This window comes from Astatotilapia calliptera, chromosome 13 (assembly GCF_900246225.1).
Source record: "Astatotilapia calliptera chromosome 13, fAstCal1.2, whole genome shotgun sequence".
NCBI classification, from domain to species: domain Eukaryota; kingdom Metazoa; phylum Chordata; class Actinopteri; order Cichliformes; family Cichlidae; genus Astatotilapia; species Astatotilapia calliptera.
Genome location: NC_039314.1, coordinates 20,779,993 through 20,797,560, shown reverse-complemented (window position 1 = coordinate 20,797,560; position 17,568 = coordinate 20,779,993). Strand labels below are relative to the sequence as shown.

At 38.4% G+C, this 17,568-nt stretch overlaps 1 protein-coding gene across 1 annotated transcript; it reads left to right on the top strand.

Annotated features, from left to right (window-relative positions):
• The first annotated feature begins 4,494 nt into the window (after positions 1-4,494).
• Positions 4,495-16,507, top strand: perp (p53 apoptosis effector related to pmp22). The gene is made up of 3 exons (XM_026190266.1): positions 4,495-4,901; positions 11,235-11,372; positions 13,744-16,507. The coding sequence occupies exons 1-3, from the start codon at positions 4,697-4,699 to the stop codon at positions 13,953-13,955; spliced, it is 555 nt and encodes a 184-aa protein (XP_026046051.1). The 5' UTR covers positions 4,495-4,696; the 3' UTR covers positions 13,956-16,507.
• The last annotated feature ends 1,061 nt before the right edge of the window (positions 16,508-17,568 follow it).

The window sequence follows — 17,568 nt, the reverse complement described above, 5'->3', positions numbered from 1 at the left end:
GTGGTGCCACAGTCTGAAAGGCCCGATCACCACGAGTTTTAAAACGAGTGCGTGGTACCACCAACAGTCTCTGATCTAATGACCTTAAAGCCCGAGAAGATGTATGTGATTTCAGCAGGTCAGATAAATATTGAGGAGCCTGACCATGCAGGGCCCTAAAGGTTAGAACTAAAATTTTAAACTGAAACCTAAAATTTACAGGCAACCAGTGAAGGGAGGCCAAGACTGGAGTGATATGCGATCTTCTCTTGGTGCCTGTTAAGAGACGTGCTGCAGCATTCTGCACAGTCTGAAGACGATTTAAGGCTGATTTGTTAAAACAAGTAAAAAGGCCATTACAATAGTCTAAACGAGAAGAAATAAAAGCATGAATAATCATCTCAAGTTCAAGCTTTGATACCATTAGTCTGAGTTTAGAAATATTCCGTAAATGATAAAAACAGTTTCGGACTAGCTGCTTAGAATGCTGCTCGAGCGACATCGAGCTGTCAAATAAGACACCGAGATTTCTAAGGCTTGATTTTACGTAAGGGTCTAAGAAGCTGATAAAGAGACCAAACACGTTAAACTTTACTCAGGTAAGGAGCTCTGTTTGCGTTGTATTTAAGACCTTTAAACTTCTCCTCAGGCTTTAAGATGCCAGCAATTTTTGTTTTCAAATTATTCGTATTGGTTTGGTGATGCTATTTTGACTGCATTATTTTCCTAGATTACTGCAAGAAATAGCATCTTATCCTGTCAAGGTCTTATTTTTTTCTGTAATTCTGTTTTTTTAAATAAACATCATTAAATGATGTAGCTCTGCCTCCCGTTACTTTACTGAACAAGCATTTGTTTCAGAATTAAACTGATCATTTACAGCAGAATTCGTGGACTGACCTGTTTCACTTCACAGATATAAATTCAAACCTCTGAGCATGCATTTCATCTTAATTCTGATACAAAGTATAAATTATAAGGTTCAGCCGTCACTTGACTTCTGCACAGCCTCACCTTAAAGTAAAAGCTGAATCACTTTAAGGAAAAAGTGATTCCTATTTATTTTGAGTAAAGCGATCATTTTTTACAGTAACTCGATTCTGCAACCTGTCTGCTGTCTCCCCTTTGTGGACAATTAGTGTATTAACACTTTGATGCCATCTGTGGGCAGATTTTGACATGTTGTATAATCATAGTCAGTTTTATTTGAGCTTAGAGCTCTCTGTGAAATCACTGTGGCTGCTGTCAAACTGTTACTGGAGTTCGTTTGTTTTTAATAGAGTAGCCACAGACTGCCACAATAATCCAAAAAATCCAAAATAAAAGTTTTGCATCTCAAAGCTGTGTGTTGAGGTGTAGTGTTTGCATACCCTGAGTAAAATAGAGTTAGTTTAACAGCAAGTGAACTCGCTTTGGAAGAAACATCTGTTCAGAAGACAAAAAGCATTATTTGTCAACCAAAGCATGTTCTCTTAAGAGAAGTTATGTTGTTGCCCTCAGGTTGGTGCTGTCCTGCACCTGTGGGAAAAACAAACTGCTACTCAAAATCTTTCATATCGTCTTCTAATAAGCTGCTGAATGTTGAGTAGTTTTTCTTATTCCATCTTCAATCTATGTTTAGGTTCTACCCAGAGACTTTAAAACTGTACCTACGTGTAGTTTGTTTATTTATTCCAAATTTTATATGGTTATTATGATGGTGGACTGTCAAACTGAATTGCCCATTGTGGCATAAAAGTTTTCTGAATATGCGCGTCGCCTTCTGAGCTAAGTCTTCATTTCATGAGCATGAAGATTACAGTGAAAGAAACTGAACATGGCTGTGTAATATCAGTCACCAGTTTGACTTTGCCTGTTATTTGGATAAACATGCAGGTATTCAAAGGGCTGACAGAGAGACAAAGATAACTGTGGAAAACCTCCGTAAGAGTTGCTATCTGTGCACATTAGCTAGAGCATTTCTTGTTCTTTGTTATCATTTGATAATGTTTTCATCATAATCAAAGTGACACCGGACTCAAGAGAAAGCACAGCAGCTTTAAAGTTTCCAGAATTCTGAAGAGTTTTGAAACAGGTGAGTACACAGGGAAGTGAACTCTTTACAGGGAAATGGGGATTTCTCTCAAAGAGAAGAGGACACGTAAGAGCTGACTAAGGTGAGGATCGCAGATACAGTTTCAAATTGTTTACTTCTGTGTTTCTTCTTAGCAGGTTGCACTGGCCAAACAAGTAGGCTGAAAAAAATCAAGAGAGGGAACAGAAGAGAGTGGTGGAAAGCGGGCAGGAAATTAACTTGTAAGCATATTTCTCTTGACAGGTAACGTCCCACTTGAAAGTGCAGGTAAGCTGAGTTTGGAGGAATGCACCAAAATCTTTCCAGCAATCTTAACACCATGCAATACCAAGGAGCCAATGATCTTGCAGAGTGTGGACACTCAAACTGGAGTCACCTCAGGGTGGGCAATTCCACCTGAGAAGGGGGAGGCAGAAGTGAGAGAGAGAAAAAGAGAGAAGAAGAAAAACAGCCTTGGCCTGCCAGGACCATGACTAAAAACAAATATTGGTTGCATATAACTTTTTGTGAAAACGTGTATTTTTTCTATCAGCTGACAAGTTTTATTTCAAATAATAATAATAATATTAATAAATAAATAAATGAAGATTTTGGCTTCTTCTACCAGCCACTTCTTTTAGGGGACTGTCTCCATCTCACCCTAACCCTAGCATCCTCCTCTGTCACACCAACCTCCATCATGTCCTCCTTCACAATATCAATGAACCTCCTCTGTGGTCTTCCTCTTTTCCTCCTGCCCGGAGGACCATATGCATACCACCCATAGGGGTGGCTGTAGCTCAGGTGGCAGAGCAGGTCAGCCACTAATCAGAAGGTCGGTGGTTCGATCCCAGGCTGCATCCTGGCTGCATGCCAAATATCCTTGGGCAAGATACTAACCCCGTGTTTGCCTACTGGTGGTGGTCAGAGGGCCCGGTGGCGCCTGTGTCCGGCAGCCTCCCCTCTGTCAGTGCGCCCCAGGGCAGCTGTGGCTACAATGTAGCTTGCTATCGCCAGTGTGTGAATGTGTGTGTGCATGGGTGAATGACTGAATGTAGTGTAAAGCGCTTTGGGGTCCTATGGACTAGAAAAGCGCTATACAAATGCAGGCCATTTACCATTTACCACTGTCCCTCCTCTACACATGTCCAAACCATCTCAGCCTTGCCTCTCTGACTTTGTCTCCATCCTGAGCTTTCCCACTGATGTACTCATATCTAACCTCTCTAACCTCTCTCTCTAAATATTAATTTATCTATTTCTGGTAGTCATTACTCTTTGATCAATACAAAAAACAAAAAACATTTTGACACATGAATTAAGTATTTCCAGTGAGCTACAGCTTTTGCAGAAGTGGGGGTTTTTTCTGAATGCATAAGCATGCTCTAATTTGCAAAAGAAATCTTCAGAACTGAGAACTTGTGAGAAATGTGCTAAAGCAAACAAGCAAACTGTAATTAGGTGTTGGACCAAAAAAGTCCAATGTGCTCTCCAAAGGTGACAACTGAGTGTTGTCTAACAGTTTATTATAGTAATATAGTAGTATAGTACAATCACAGTATGTTTTTTAATTTACTTCTTTATTAGGAGATACCTACATTCATCTGAAGAATAAAGGTTTCACAGGACTCTGTGCAATCCTTTGGAAAAACTACATACACCCTTACTGCTTCCATAAGAATTAAGGATGTAAGTAGCAGCTATACTATTTTGTTTGGAAGGGTTGCCAGGAGAAAAGCCTATTCTATCTAAAATGAGCTTGGCAGCACAGCTTAGGTTTTCCTAAAACCCCATAAACACAGCAAAGCCCCATAAAAAAAACCCCTCATTTGTAGCACGATGATGAAAGGGTGATGATTTGGACTTGTTTTACAGCCAAAGGATCTGGGCACTTTGCAGTCAAGTTGACCATGAACTTCACTTTATACCAAAGTATTCTAGAGTCAAATATGAGACCATCTGTCTCACAATTAAAGCATGGCTCAAACAGGGACCTGAGTGGACCAAAATCCCTCCATATACAGTTATTGCCGTTAAAGATGATTCAATAAGTTACGGAATCATACATTTAATTTTTGATTAGATAGACAGTTCTATGTAAAAATCATAAAGGCATACAGAATAAATACAGCCAAACGCTGTGTGTTGTTGTTGTTTTTTTACCTCCTTACCTTTAAAGAAAATATTAAGGTTAGCTGGGCTGCCATCTTGTGGCATTTTACATTTATTACATTTATTTTGTACTCTCTCTTTATATTTTCTGCCTCACAGCACATCACCCATTACTACCTGTTGGAATTCCGAAAAAGAAAAGTACATCTCTGCAGCATTCAGCTCAACTATCTTCTGTTAAACGCAATCCTTTCTGTGATCAGGACTCGAGCTTAGACAGTAACGGTCACAGGCCGGTTGTTGGGTGTGTAATATGACACACTGAGTGGGGCTGGGCTATACTTTGCTATTGTATCCAAATAAGCCCAGCCCTTCACGATCCTAACCTGGCTGACGGGTACGTTTCACTCTTGGGTGGGGCTGGAGCTTTTATATTATATCCTCACATCACCCACTGTCACTGCGCAAAGACGCATAAGACATTGAGCGGACAGATTTCGGCTCCTTTGCTCGCCTTTCCTCTCCGTGTACACCGCTCGCTGATCGTCGGTCATGTTTCGCTGTGGGATCGCCTACCCTCGATGCAGGTGGATCATTCCCCTGCTTCTGCTCTTCGCCATTATTTTTGACCTTATCGCCATCTGCGCACAATCGGGATGGTTAGAGGACGAGGACGCCAAGTCTCACTACGCCAGTATGTGGAAGCAGTGCCGCGGCTTAAAAGACAACTGGCAGTGCCAGTCGCTCATGGAGTTCTGTAAGTATCAGTCTACCTCACACATAAACCATACACAATATGCTGTTCAAAGATAATCCGACAAGAGCGAATGGGATGCCTTAATGCAGCCAATAATAAACCTCGAGTCAGTGCGAAATTCCACATTCCCATATTGTAACTTCAGGGTGTTGACCTCTGCTAAAGAAGTCCAGGCTGAGGGGAGGAGGGAGGCCTGCAACAGTCAGGCAAGCAGGCGGAATGAACTTTGGTCTCCACGAGCATTAACTCTTTTCTCGTTTATCACCTCCAGCTTAAATAAACGCAGTTGAAAGAAAGGCGGTTGAATGCTGTTGGATAATAAGTCCTGAGTGCCTTCCTTCTAGGCTGACGTCTTCACGCCAGGAGAAACATTCCTTGAAATAGCTTTCTGTTCTTTAGTTTGTGTGAAGGGTCACAACATTAGTTCGAAGAAGGCAAAACGATTCAAACGTAGATAAACGGCAGCAAAAAGAATCATGAATAAAGAAACGATTCCTCACATAATATCCTGTTCAGTATGAAACCTGGGCATTGGCGGAGGAAGAATTTTCTTTTCTGGGGGCAGTCGCACTTAGGTTATGGTTGTGAAAACATATTTATAAGTAAATTGTAAATTTTTATATGGAGTGTAACCATAACACCCCCCCCCCCTTTTTTTTTTCACCTTTATGGTTAATAATGTTAATTATTAATATTAATGGCAGGATTAGCATGAATCTTGAAAACATACTTCTGAAGTATCAGAAATGGGTGCAACCAACAGGCACCAAAGATGACTAAAAGCCTGTTAGTAAGTGAAGCCTGAGCTTTTTTACTGTTAAGATATTGATGTTCTTATCATCAAGATAATTACTAAATGTGGCCTTCATAGAAGACAGCGCAGAGCTGCTGTTTGATGGTGTTTGTGTAAATTGTGGCATCCTTGTTATAGAATCCTTGGTTGATGTCATTTTAAAGGTTATCTTCATATTAGAACACACGAATAACTAATGTGCATGTTACAGTACATATAATGTATAAACCTCTTTTTATCAAAGCAGTGAAACTCATAGTGCTATCCCCATAGCAACCCATATGTGAAATATGTTCCCACAACTGTGGTGGTTGCATAACAACCACAGAGATAAGTTCTTCTTGAAAAGTAGTAGTTGTTTAATTGCACAGCCCCCCTCAGGGTTTACTATTAGTGACCAGAAGGTCCACTTTTGATTACAGCCCCTGAAAAAAATGGATTTACAAAGAAATTAAACCTATAAAGACAAACTGTTGACAGATGAGGTCATTGTTGCTATGACTTAATGGATTAAAATACTTTTACTCATCAGAATGATTCAAGGGCACCCTGAATAAACCCTTACGAACAAGAACTTTGTGAACTCTGTGAATCTGCACAGGTAGCGAAAACCATATCAGGAAAAACAAAAACAACTCGGGTACATTTAGAATACTTTAATAGCTTCTCCCAGCCCAAACCAAAGAGAAGCAGAATTTCACACAGACTATTTTGGGAGAACCAGTTGATGAGTTTATTCTTCAGCAAAGACTGTCAGCCACAGAAACGTAACTCACCGACACACAAGGAGACCCAGTATGTGGAACAATAACTGAGAACAGAACAGACTTGTATTCTCGGTCTCTCCTACTCAGGCTTTATTTGTGTTGCTCCACGCCTGCTGTGGCCAACAGAGACACTATTGTTGTTCTTATCAGACTCTTTGAAAGTCACCTAGGTCAGCCTAATGTCACACAGCTCCAAATTAGGGTCTGCAAAGCATACATGTAGCATCACTTATTAGACTCGCCATTCACAGTGGTAATTATTTTAGGAGTTGCTTGCACTCTTTAATGCCATTTCTAGAAAACATAACCAGAGATCTAAGCATGGAGCACAGCCCCAAAGCAAGATCTGGTATTTTTTGTGTAATATGTACATTTTTAAAAAAAAAGTACTTTTAGCACTCAGTGGCATAAAACCTTACTCACAGGAAAATGCCCCTTATTTTTTAGATGTCTGTTGATATTACTTTTTTGTGTTTCATACTTTGCATGCACACCTGTGTTTTAGTTTAAAACATGGTTAAAATGATCACTTTATTAATCAGCAGTTCAATAGATCACCTCAGTTTTACTGTATGTCACTAAATAAGTTAGTTTTGTATTATTTACACAAAACACATACAGTCTACTAAACTGTGGTGTCATGTTTTATTATATTTAATGACCTCACTGTAACAGTCAGTTGAGAAAATAATTGTTAATGGGAATAACCACTTGCTGCAGCCCTAATTAAGATGACTGTTTAATGTAAATATCCATGGCTGTGTGACAGCAGCTCCAAAAAGTCAACAACAACAACAATTGCCAGTGTGGTTGTTAAGAGAGTATTATAGCTCTAGCATGTTGTCAGTGTTTTTCTGGCATTTTTCTGATCTCTTTTGATATTTCAGGCTAAATAGTTTTGTTAGGCTACGTTCACACTGCAGGCGAAAGCGCATCAAATCCTATTTTTTTGTCCCTATGCGACCCATACCCGATCACGGTATGACAGTGTGAACGGCACAAATCCAATATTTTCAAATCCGATCTGGGTCACTTATGTGGTACTGAATCCGATACATATCCGATGTTTTAGAAAGCGACTGCTGTTTGAACGGTCATGTCGCATTAAATCCGTCTTTTACGTCATTGACACAAGACAGACGCCAATTATCAGCGCTGGAGAAGCGCCCGAGAAGACATCGCGAACGCTTCCTGGCCAGATGTCAGTGAAACTGTTGGGAAGACAACGTTGGAGAAACGTGAACATTTTATTTGTACTGTATAATCTCCAGATTCTGACAGAAATCTGCAACTATCCTTTGAAGCACTGCTCCTCTCTAAAACAGCAATAGGGATAATTATTAGGTTATTTACATTATTATGTTAACAACAAAATAACTTAAAGCAAAAATTGGGAAACGTAAAGTCCGAAGTCTTTATATTAAGGGCCATCAGTCAAACAATATTGTTGCATTTTTTTTGTAGTGTGAACAAGCAGACAAAAAAAACAGATTTGATCAAAAAATCGGAATTGAGCATTAAGACCTGCAGTGTGAACCTAGCCTTATTTGCCTCAACCGCTCTCTGCTACTGTTTTGGTGTCCTTTAGTCTCAGCGGGGCTGAAGCTGTTACACAAAGAAGAAGAAGCAGAACAAAGCTGCCTGAAGGCTGCTGGCTAGATGAAGGGTACATTTTGGCCCCGCGGTTTCTCTGGCTTAAATACTTGTAGGGATATTCTGAAAACTAAGGAAACAAACACAACCAGAGCACAGTTTGTGTGTGTAAGTTGTAGGATGTTGTGAATATTGGAAGCAGACCAAACTAACTCCCCCTCAGGGCGTTTAGGCCAACTGCCTGTAAAGCTGAAGAGACTGAATTCTCAGGAACTGCAGTTTTAAATAGGAAGAAGCAGTTTCAGTGTTCTGGTATGAGTGCTTGAACAAATCACATAATTACAGGCTTGACTATGGATGATGGCAAAGGGTTGGGTGATATGATAGTATGCTGAGACAAAAGAAGTTTGTCACGCCCTTATGAGTGTGTTAGGGCAGTTAGGGGAGCACAGCATTAAGGCAAAATTAGAATTTTGCATCACTTTGAGGAAGAGTGATATTTCAAATTACAGCAGCCCATTTTGAGTCAGAACTGACTAACTATACATTGTTTTAAAACACACACACACACACACACACACACACACACACACACACACACACACTCTTAGAGCCACAGTGATACAGTGATTCCAAGGATTAAGTATGATACATGCCAGTCTGTATATCTTATTTATTAGTAACAGATTAAGATAGCTGCAAAAGATATACTTAACCACTGCTTTCTTTATCTATTAATCTGCTGCTTGTCTTCCCAGTTTGTTGTGCAGAGAGAGTAATGACAAAAAAGCCACTTTAATATCCGTCAGAGCGTAATTTTCAGATTTATTTTCAATCAAAAGTATCAGGCATGATGATTCATACTTCAAAGCACCTCAAGACACTTTATATTTTAAGGTAAAGATCCTACAATAATAGACAGAAAGTGTTCTTAACGATATTAAGTGTCTTGAGATGACGATTGTTGCCAGTTGGTGAAATCTAAATAAAATTGAGTAGCTGTAATCATTTTAGCCCTCAATTAAATACCAGCATTTGGAGATTTAATGCTTATCGCCCACTCACTGTCACCGCTCTCTAGCTGAGCCCAAACTGTGAAAAATGTAAATGCGCAAACAGCAAGTAAAAAAAACAAAACCAAGGAGCTATTTTAGTACGATTTACTGCATTTCTAACACTGGAGTTTTTGGTTAAGAGAGTGTGCCATTAAAATTCTTTCAGGGAGAGCGCAGGGTGTTGTCGATCCCAGCTGCCTCTGTGAAAGCCTTATTCTAATAGCTTTTAGAATAAAAGCTATTAAATTATCCTTATTATCTGAAGGTTTAGATTTGTCAAATATGGGAAAGTCAGTGTATGTTTTCATAATCATACTAATAGGGCATTTTAGTAAATTTGCAATTAGAGGCAGTTTCAGGCACGCGGGTAGCGATAGTGTAAAAATGTAGGAGGGCAGCCAAATGTCTTTGTGTTTTGATTAAATGGGGAAAGCAGATGCTGAGCAGCTGGATAGTAGTAAGTGTGAGTGATTGGGACACGCATTTCGAGTGCTCACCCAGTAAACAAGGACACACCCATGAATATTTTTAAATTAAACAGTCATCGTTAAGTGTAGGAGCTTTTATATCAGTTTTTAATTCTCGTATGGCAAAAAGTATCAGTTCAGAAACTCAAAAGCTTTTTCTTCTACCAATAATGAATCAAGACACCATGTAAAACAGCTGAAATAGTAGCATGTCTCTCTGTGACTGTCTCCTTTGTTTCACTTGTTTTATTTTGAGAGCTTTGCTTCTTGAAGAAATACTTGTAGTAAGTTTATTGGACTGAATCTCACAATAAGCCTGAAGTCATCAAACTGTTGATAACCAGTCTAGTTTGGTGAAAAGCAGAACACTGTGTTACTGGTGAGCTTGAAGCTTGGTTGATGTTGACATGGGTATGGAAGGCTGAACCAGTTGGACTAGTCTGATGTGTATGTGATGCTGCCTGGGGCTGAGGCAGGTAGGCCATGACCTGAACACATTCACAGGCAAAACACTGTGAATAATTTAGGGTGTAACTTATCCAGTATCAGTAAATTGGGTGTAATGCTGTGCTGATCCACATGGCGAGCTTACATAAAGCCTAAAACTCTCAGGAAGTTTTGTTTTTAATCCTTGATGCAAGTAAAACCTATTCACAATACAATGAACACCTCTTGGTGCTTCTTTGCAAACAGCAGCAGTGTCACATGATAATTTGTTCAAAGGCTGGTGGTGCGCTGAGTATTTGGCCAACAACTCATATCAGTTTTTGTCCAAAAGATTGAAAAATTTGCATTTTGGGAGGTTTGCATCTCTGCTAAAGTTCAGAGGCATGTCTGCCGACGTTACAGAGTTTTAGAGAATTCCAGTGCTTTTAAGGGTGTGGTGTGTGTGTGTGAGCAAAACAAAATTTGTCACAGCTTGAACCTTAGTAACTTTGCAATCTGTGTGAGCACAGCCTTGGGGAGGGGAGCTGCAATAATAACTAAACACCATGTAGACATATTGAACAATAGATGATTCATTTAGCTCCACAAACAAAAGTGAGAGGGATTTGGATTTACCACCAAGCTGCATCCTGAGCTGTCATAAACTGTTGTTTTTGGACAATTTTAACGCATAAAAATTTGACCCAGTAAGCAGTTAATGCTTCAAATCCTGAGCTTCTACAAAAAGGTGGTGGTTTGATTTCAGAGGTGCACAATAAAGTTAGAATGAATAGTGCAGAAAGAGTGCTGCCTCCTTCATTTTCATGAATCTTTTTACTGAACATTAACCATAAATAGAAAAACCAAAGCTGTGTTGAGGCATAAAGCAGCCGAAACCTTCCCACTAAGACTGGAAAGTCTGTGCGCAGCTTTACAGTTGTAACTTTCTGCAGCTGTTTTCTCTGAGGGCTTAATGGTAACATGTGCCAACATTTTTAACAGAACATATTCAGAGATTTTCTTTTGTTTTGTTTTGTTTTTAAGAAAATTAACTTAAAAATGGAAATGGGAGTTGTACCTTGTGTGGCGTATAAGACATACACTGTTGTAACACTTGTTGATATATCAGGTTTGAAAATCTTAAAAAAAGACTCCTTTTAAAAAAACTGAACTTTTCAGACTTTTGTTTCTTCTTGAGTGTCACAATTGTTTTTGCTTATGTTTCGTTCCAGCTTGGGCCCAGGCAGTCGCTGCTCTAATGATCATTGGTCTAATCATCCTCATCATCGCCTTCATTTTGGCCATTGTGGCGATGTGTAACATCAACACTGGTCTTATGGTTGTTGTTGCAGCATTCTTGATCGTTGTTGGTAAGATACACACACACATGCACAAAAACTTGCATCCACACAAACACCTAATTTCTGCAGGTATAATTACTTCCACATCTACACAGTAAAAATATTGTAAACAAAGTCAGGTGGGGCTGGCGATATGTATTGAGAAGAAGAAATAATCCTCCGTTTCAGATATTCTTTGTTGGTAAATGAAATTAACTTTAACTACACGAAGAGCAACACTCAACCACAGATTAGAATCTCTGAAACTGATACCAAACATGCCTCCGGTCTTATCGGTCCATTACATGATGCTTTAATCTTCAAATAACATGTTTAAGCTTGCAAATGTTCAGACAGCAGCTTCCCAAATAGAAGCAATATGCAAAATAGGTTAAAAAAAAAAGTAATAATCTGAAAATATTATTTTATACCAACACCAAAACTGTAAAATAGGGAAGGGAAATATGTGGGAGTTGCATACAATCACACAATAAAACTAGTGACGCTGATAATGACTGCGTGTTTTGGCGTTAAGAGGGTGAGCGTAGGAAAAGGCCTTTTTCCCCTGAGGCGTGACGCTGCTGTGGCAACAGCTGGTGTGTTTATCAGACAGACAGACTGACTGACTCACCTCACAGACGAAAGACCCTGACACAGTTACAGGTGGTGGGGTGTTTTTTTTTATTTTAAGTTGCTTTACACTGTAATAGTCACCAAAAAGATAGCAGAAATGACTGCCACCTCAAAAATCTATTTTCCTATTTTTATTCGACGGCATCCCAGCTGCTGTTTCAGCCCACACAGCTCCTTGTTGAAGATATGATCCTACATTGAATCAAATCCAAGATTCGGGGTTTATTTTATAGCTGCATTTTACAGAAATATGTTGAATTGGATTGGATACATCACTTTGTCGGTTGCAGTTGCCTGCAACTGAGATTTTGATTATACAGGAGTTTTAAAATAAAGTCGGGTGTTTGAACAAAATGTGCAAAATAGTGGGATGAGGAAGTTCAGTTTCAGTCTGGTGGAGGGTTTTACAAAAAGAGGTGGTGGTTAAAAATCAAACAAAACAAACTAAACTTGAACGTTTGATTTAAACTGTGTATTTATGAAATATAGAAAAAGAAGAGTATATTGATGATTTTTGGCAAGCATTCCTTCAAAACTATATTTTCTTCACTTGTTAAGTCTTTACTCTTGTGTCCGTATGATGTCAAAGAGAGCGGATATCCCTAATTTGGTCATTCCTACTGTGGTTGGCTCTGGCTGTGAGCACAGGAGCCCAACCCATCTGCCATTCAAAGCATTTTTTTTTTAATGAGGCGAGCGACTCTGAAGAAATTTGGCCTATTAGGAACAGAAAGTGAGATAAAAGAGCTTGCTTCAGTCAAGTAGATGAACTGTGGGGCCCGTCCCCTTTAATATGTTAATGCAGTGTTCAAAAATTCAGGCCTGCCTTTGCAATTAATGTGAAAGTGCGTGTTGAAACAGAGTAGTTTATGTTCACTCCCTGCCTTTCCTAAGCAAAATAATGCTGTTTTAATAGTCATCTGTCATGGGAAAGTGGATCTAACTGAGTCAGAGTCACACCTTTCTCATGAATAATCCCTGGTAATAATGACAGGTCTGCCAAAACTCACCTCGAACTCCCAGATGTTGATATGCTGATGAAACTCTTACACAAGCTTGTGAAGGTATTTTTCACACCCTGCTGTTACCATCAGTGTAATGTTGACTGCATGACTGACTAAGTATGTTCAACTTCCTTGTTTTCTGTAATGGTTTTAAAACTCTGCTCATCTAGTTTATGGTTTAAATATATTTTTTATTAGTAGGTTTTTATTTATACAGTAAAAATGAACTCTACTTTCCACTGACTGGTCTGTGAGAGTAAGTTATTTGGCCAATCTGCTATATAAAATCTCCCTCTATTTCTTGCTTAATAAAAAATGCAATAGATCATTTATCAGCTTCTAAACAATTTATCCCCAAAATGAGATCTTGCATAAATTATCAAATGTAATAATAGGTTATCATTATTGCATTGTTTAATTTTCCATCTAATTTAGTGGAGTGAACCCGGAGGCATTTTGCAGTTGTTAACACATAGCTTTATATCAGTTTTTAAATAAAACTTAAATATGTACTTTGCTTAATTATCCCAGGAAAAGAAGTAGTTCTCATCATGTTGTAATTTAAAGCCCTGAAACCCTAATTTCTGAATTAGCTTTTGACCATTAACAATGACTTTAGACAACATTTCTAGTAAAGTAAAAAAAAAAAAAACAATTAGTTTGAGCCATTGCTGGTTTAGGCAGTTTGGCATTAGTTGATTTATTAGTGTAGATTATCACCTCACACTGTGCACCAAGCCTTGTTTGTCTGTCTCTCTCTGCAGCGATTATCCAAATCATCGCTCTGATCATCTACCCAGTCAAATTCAATGAGCTGATCTTTGAGGGTAACTATTACTACACCTGGGCCTACGGATTTGGCTGGGGCGCCACCATCATCTCTATCGGCTGCGCCATCCTCTTCTGCTGCCTGCCGAGATATGAGGATGAACTCAGCGGCCAGGCAAAGGTCAAATACCTCTATACTTCTGAGTAAGGAAAAAACCTGGGGACCCACCCAGTCATAGCCATTTCCACTTTTCGCTCTGAGCTGCATCTGGACTGGCCACTGAACATTTTTACACTGTGCCGTTTCACCAAAGATTTCCAATGGCTTATTCAGTTTAATATGGTCCAGCAATGGGAAAACCACTCTTCTACAATCTGTGAGTGAAGTTATAGGCAAGAAGTAATTCCTACTGGGAGTGGACTGCAATTGGGAACTGCATCTACTTTAGTACACAGATCTCTATTTTAGATTTATTAAGAAAGAAATAATAATCATGATGTTATTTTTTTGTTTTTGTCATATAAAACACACTTATCAATTTACCTGTACTTTTATAACTGTAACTCTCTAACACAGTCTCACATCACTTTGTGAAATAGTTGCAAACGTCAATCAAAGGACCAAGAAACAGACAAACATTAATTTTACACTTCATTTTGATTTTTGATTTGATATTTTTTATAATTCTATATGTTTGGTTACACAAGTTCCTGGTTATATTTAGGAAAACTGTATCGCTTGGGTTAACCTACTATATTTACTACATGTTTTTATGTGTCCCTAAAAGGATGGTATAGAAAAGTTAAATAAATAAAAAAATAAAATGATGACCATATAGTCAACTAAATAGCTCACATTTTGTGAATATTTCACAAATGGACCACGAGACTGTGCTTTATTGTCAATGCAAGATCACCTAAGTGCACTCAACTTAAAGGAGGTTAGGTATAAAGCTTTTTTTTTTTTGCCTGATTTGTCTGTATCTCCTTGATAAGCAATCCAGAGTCAAATATTTTGCACAGGATATCAAATCATTCAGTATCATTTCTTGGATTTGTCCTGTGTGCCATCATTAGTTTTTCTGTGTCTTTTGTTCTGTATGTTGCTGTGTATAGATGATAAGAAGGAGACTTTGCTTCTGGAATGTAATCAAGTTATACAGAAAATGTCTGTGTGGTTCAACTTTCCTGTTTGTAACTTTTTATACATTTTCTTATTCATTTGCTGTTTGTCTTCATAGTTCTGTTCTAAATTTCCATATTACCAAGGGGATATAACTGGGGGAGTTCACTGTGCTGTTTTGTCTGGATGTGTAATTAAGTAGAGCGATTGAAGGTAAGAGTAAAAATGTTTTAAAAAATATGCAGGAAGGGAGTAATATTCTGAGAAATGGCTCATAATTTCCCCTTAAGTCACAAAAAACCTATTTATAACACAAACCTTCTATTATGCCTCTAATAACTTAATTAAATCACGGCCTAAATTGCGATCAGATTTGGCGAACAACAGTGTAGGAAACACTGACACAGTTGTGAAGTGAAGCAATTTCTGCTTCACTTTGGAAAAATGTGTTTTGTTTCTTGTAATTTTTATTACAAACAATGTCAGAGACAATCTTCACCTGATTTTAGGAACTTAATCTTTAAATTCTTTGAGATTTTTCTTAGCGTCACTTCTCACCTCTCCACCTCTGTCGGCCAAAAACACCTTCAATACCCCATCATGAATAAGGCTAATGATACACTTCTTGAGTAGGGCGGCAGTTTGATGATTGCTGTGATCCCGGAAAAAGTTGTTTTCTTGTTTTCTGGTTTCCAGGGCATGTTGCTTCTCTGCGTGCCGCTCTAAACTGGAAGACAATATAAAGAAATTTCCACTGAACACAATGATTAATTTAACATAAACAACAAAAAAGAACAACTCGTATCCAGATTTTTTTTTTACCTTTATCGAACTTGATAACAACTGATATCCCCGTCCACATCATAGTTATTTTAGAACATCTAAATGTGGTAACATTTTTGTTTTAGGTGGTCAAAATCTTTGTTTAAAGGGACTCGCGATGAACTCAGTAGGTTTACTGTGTTTTTAATACTGGCAGATTGCTGACAGATGACCAAATGTGTATTTTCTAAAGGCCGCCAAAAGTTCTCATGATGCCACTTTGGCTGACATTTTCTTGTTTGATAAGACACAGAAACAATGTTGTACAATCATCTGACTTACTGTGTGGACAACTTGTGCCTTAGCTTCTTCAGTGTTATGTTTCTGAATCCTTGAATGTTCGATCCAACTGGTAAGTCAGGTTTTATTGACTTATGACAAGTCTGTTCGTGTTGAGACAAATTTCATGCCCAAGCAAGATGAAGTTTTTCTAATCAATTAAAGAAAGAGTTCCAAAGAAGTAGTTATTAGTAATTGATTCTCGATTATTGGCCACAACCCAGTTGAAGCGTTTCGCATTAAATGTAGATTGTATAAAGTTGTTGCTAAATAACAACCGTTATTTTATACCTTTTAATGAGAGCAGGTTTACTCTTCCTAACTCTATTGCAACAAAAACATGTTTTTGCTCAAGGCATGGATCTGTTTTTTTCTTGTTTTTTTTTTTTCTTTTTAGTTCCAGCTTTATATATCATTAGTAACTGTATGGATCTATAGGGACTGTCTCACTGGAAATCTAGCTGGTTTTCTGCTGTAGTTTGAATAATTTTGGTAGCGTGTGTATTTTTATGCAATAAAGAGTTTTTTTGGAAAGATTTTCTGAGTGTTTGTTGAAATGCAGTGACTATTTTTGTATTGCTCATATGGACAAAATGATAAAGTGAAGTTTGTGTGCATAAACAAGTCAAATTGAAATATTTGTAGTTTTGAGATAAATATCACAACACAATAATAGATCAGTCAACAGAGCTGGGCTAAGAAAGTGAACGCTCCAGGGTGCGGGAGCTCCTTTAGTACTCTTTGAGTATTGAGTCCTGATCACTTGATGGAGAAGTTAAATCCATAAATTTAAAGTGGACTGTGATGGTAATACGGAGCCAGCACAGCTGAATTAGCAGAGGTGTGACCTGTGAGTCATTGGATTTAGTCATAAGCCTCACATTAGTTGGTCTAAACAACCTGCAGATGTTCCAAGGAAGCTTTAAGACAAGCGAACAATGAATTGTAATTACTAAGATGTAATGGAATAAAGGCATCAGTAACATTTCTAATTCAGGGGATGACAGAATGAAGCGCAACTTGGCAGAATTCTGTTAGGGGCACAAACAAGGATTTCTCTTTATCCCCTTTATTAAGTTAAGATGAAATTGTCAACCTAACTTTTAATATAGTGAAAGCACTTGTGCAAGGTCTGTACTTATAAACCTCTTTGGACTTAAAAGAAATAAACAATTGAAAGTCATCTGCGTGACACTGATTAAAATAAAACCTCCTTAAAACATATTTACTACATTTCTTAGTTGAACCTTGAAGCAGATGGGCTAGAGCAGCAGAAGACCACACAGGGTGCCACTTCTCCTAAAAACATGAAACTGAGCTTATAATTTGCATATGCTCAGCAAAATTGGACAAAAGAAGACTGAAAAAACAAATGAGTCTTAATTTCTGCTGTAGCATTTGGTTAGTAGGGTGAGACTCAAACAACATGACAGCATGAATCTATCTTGCTTTATATCAACGGCTCAGGCTGTTAGTGGCACGCTTTGGACAGCCTTATGCTACAGCCTACCCGAGTATTGCTGCTGACCATGTCTATCCTTTTCTAACTACAGTGTACCCATCTTATGATGGCTGCTCGCAGGAGGATTATGTAATC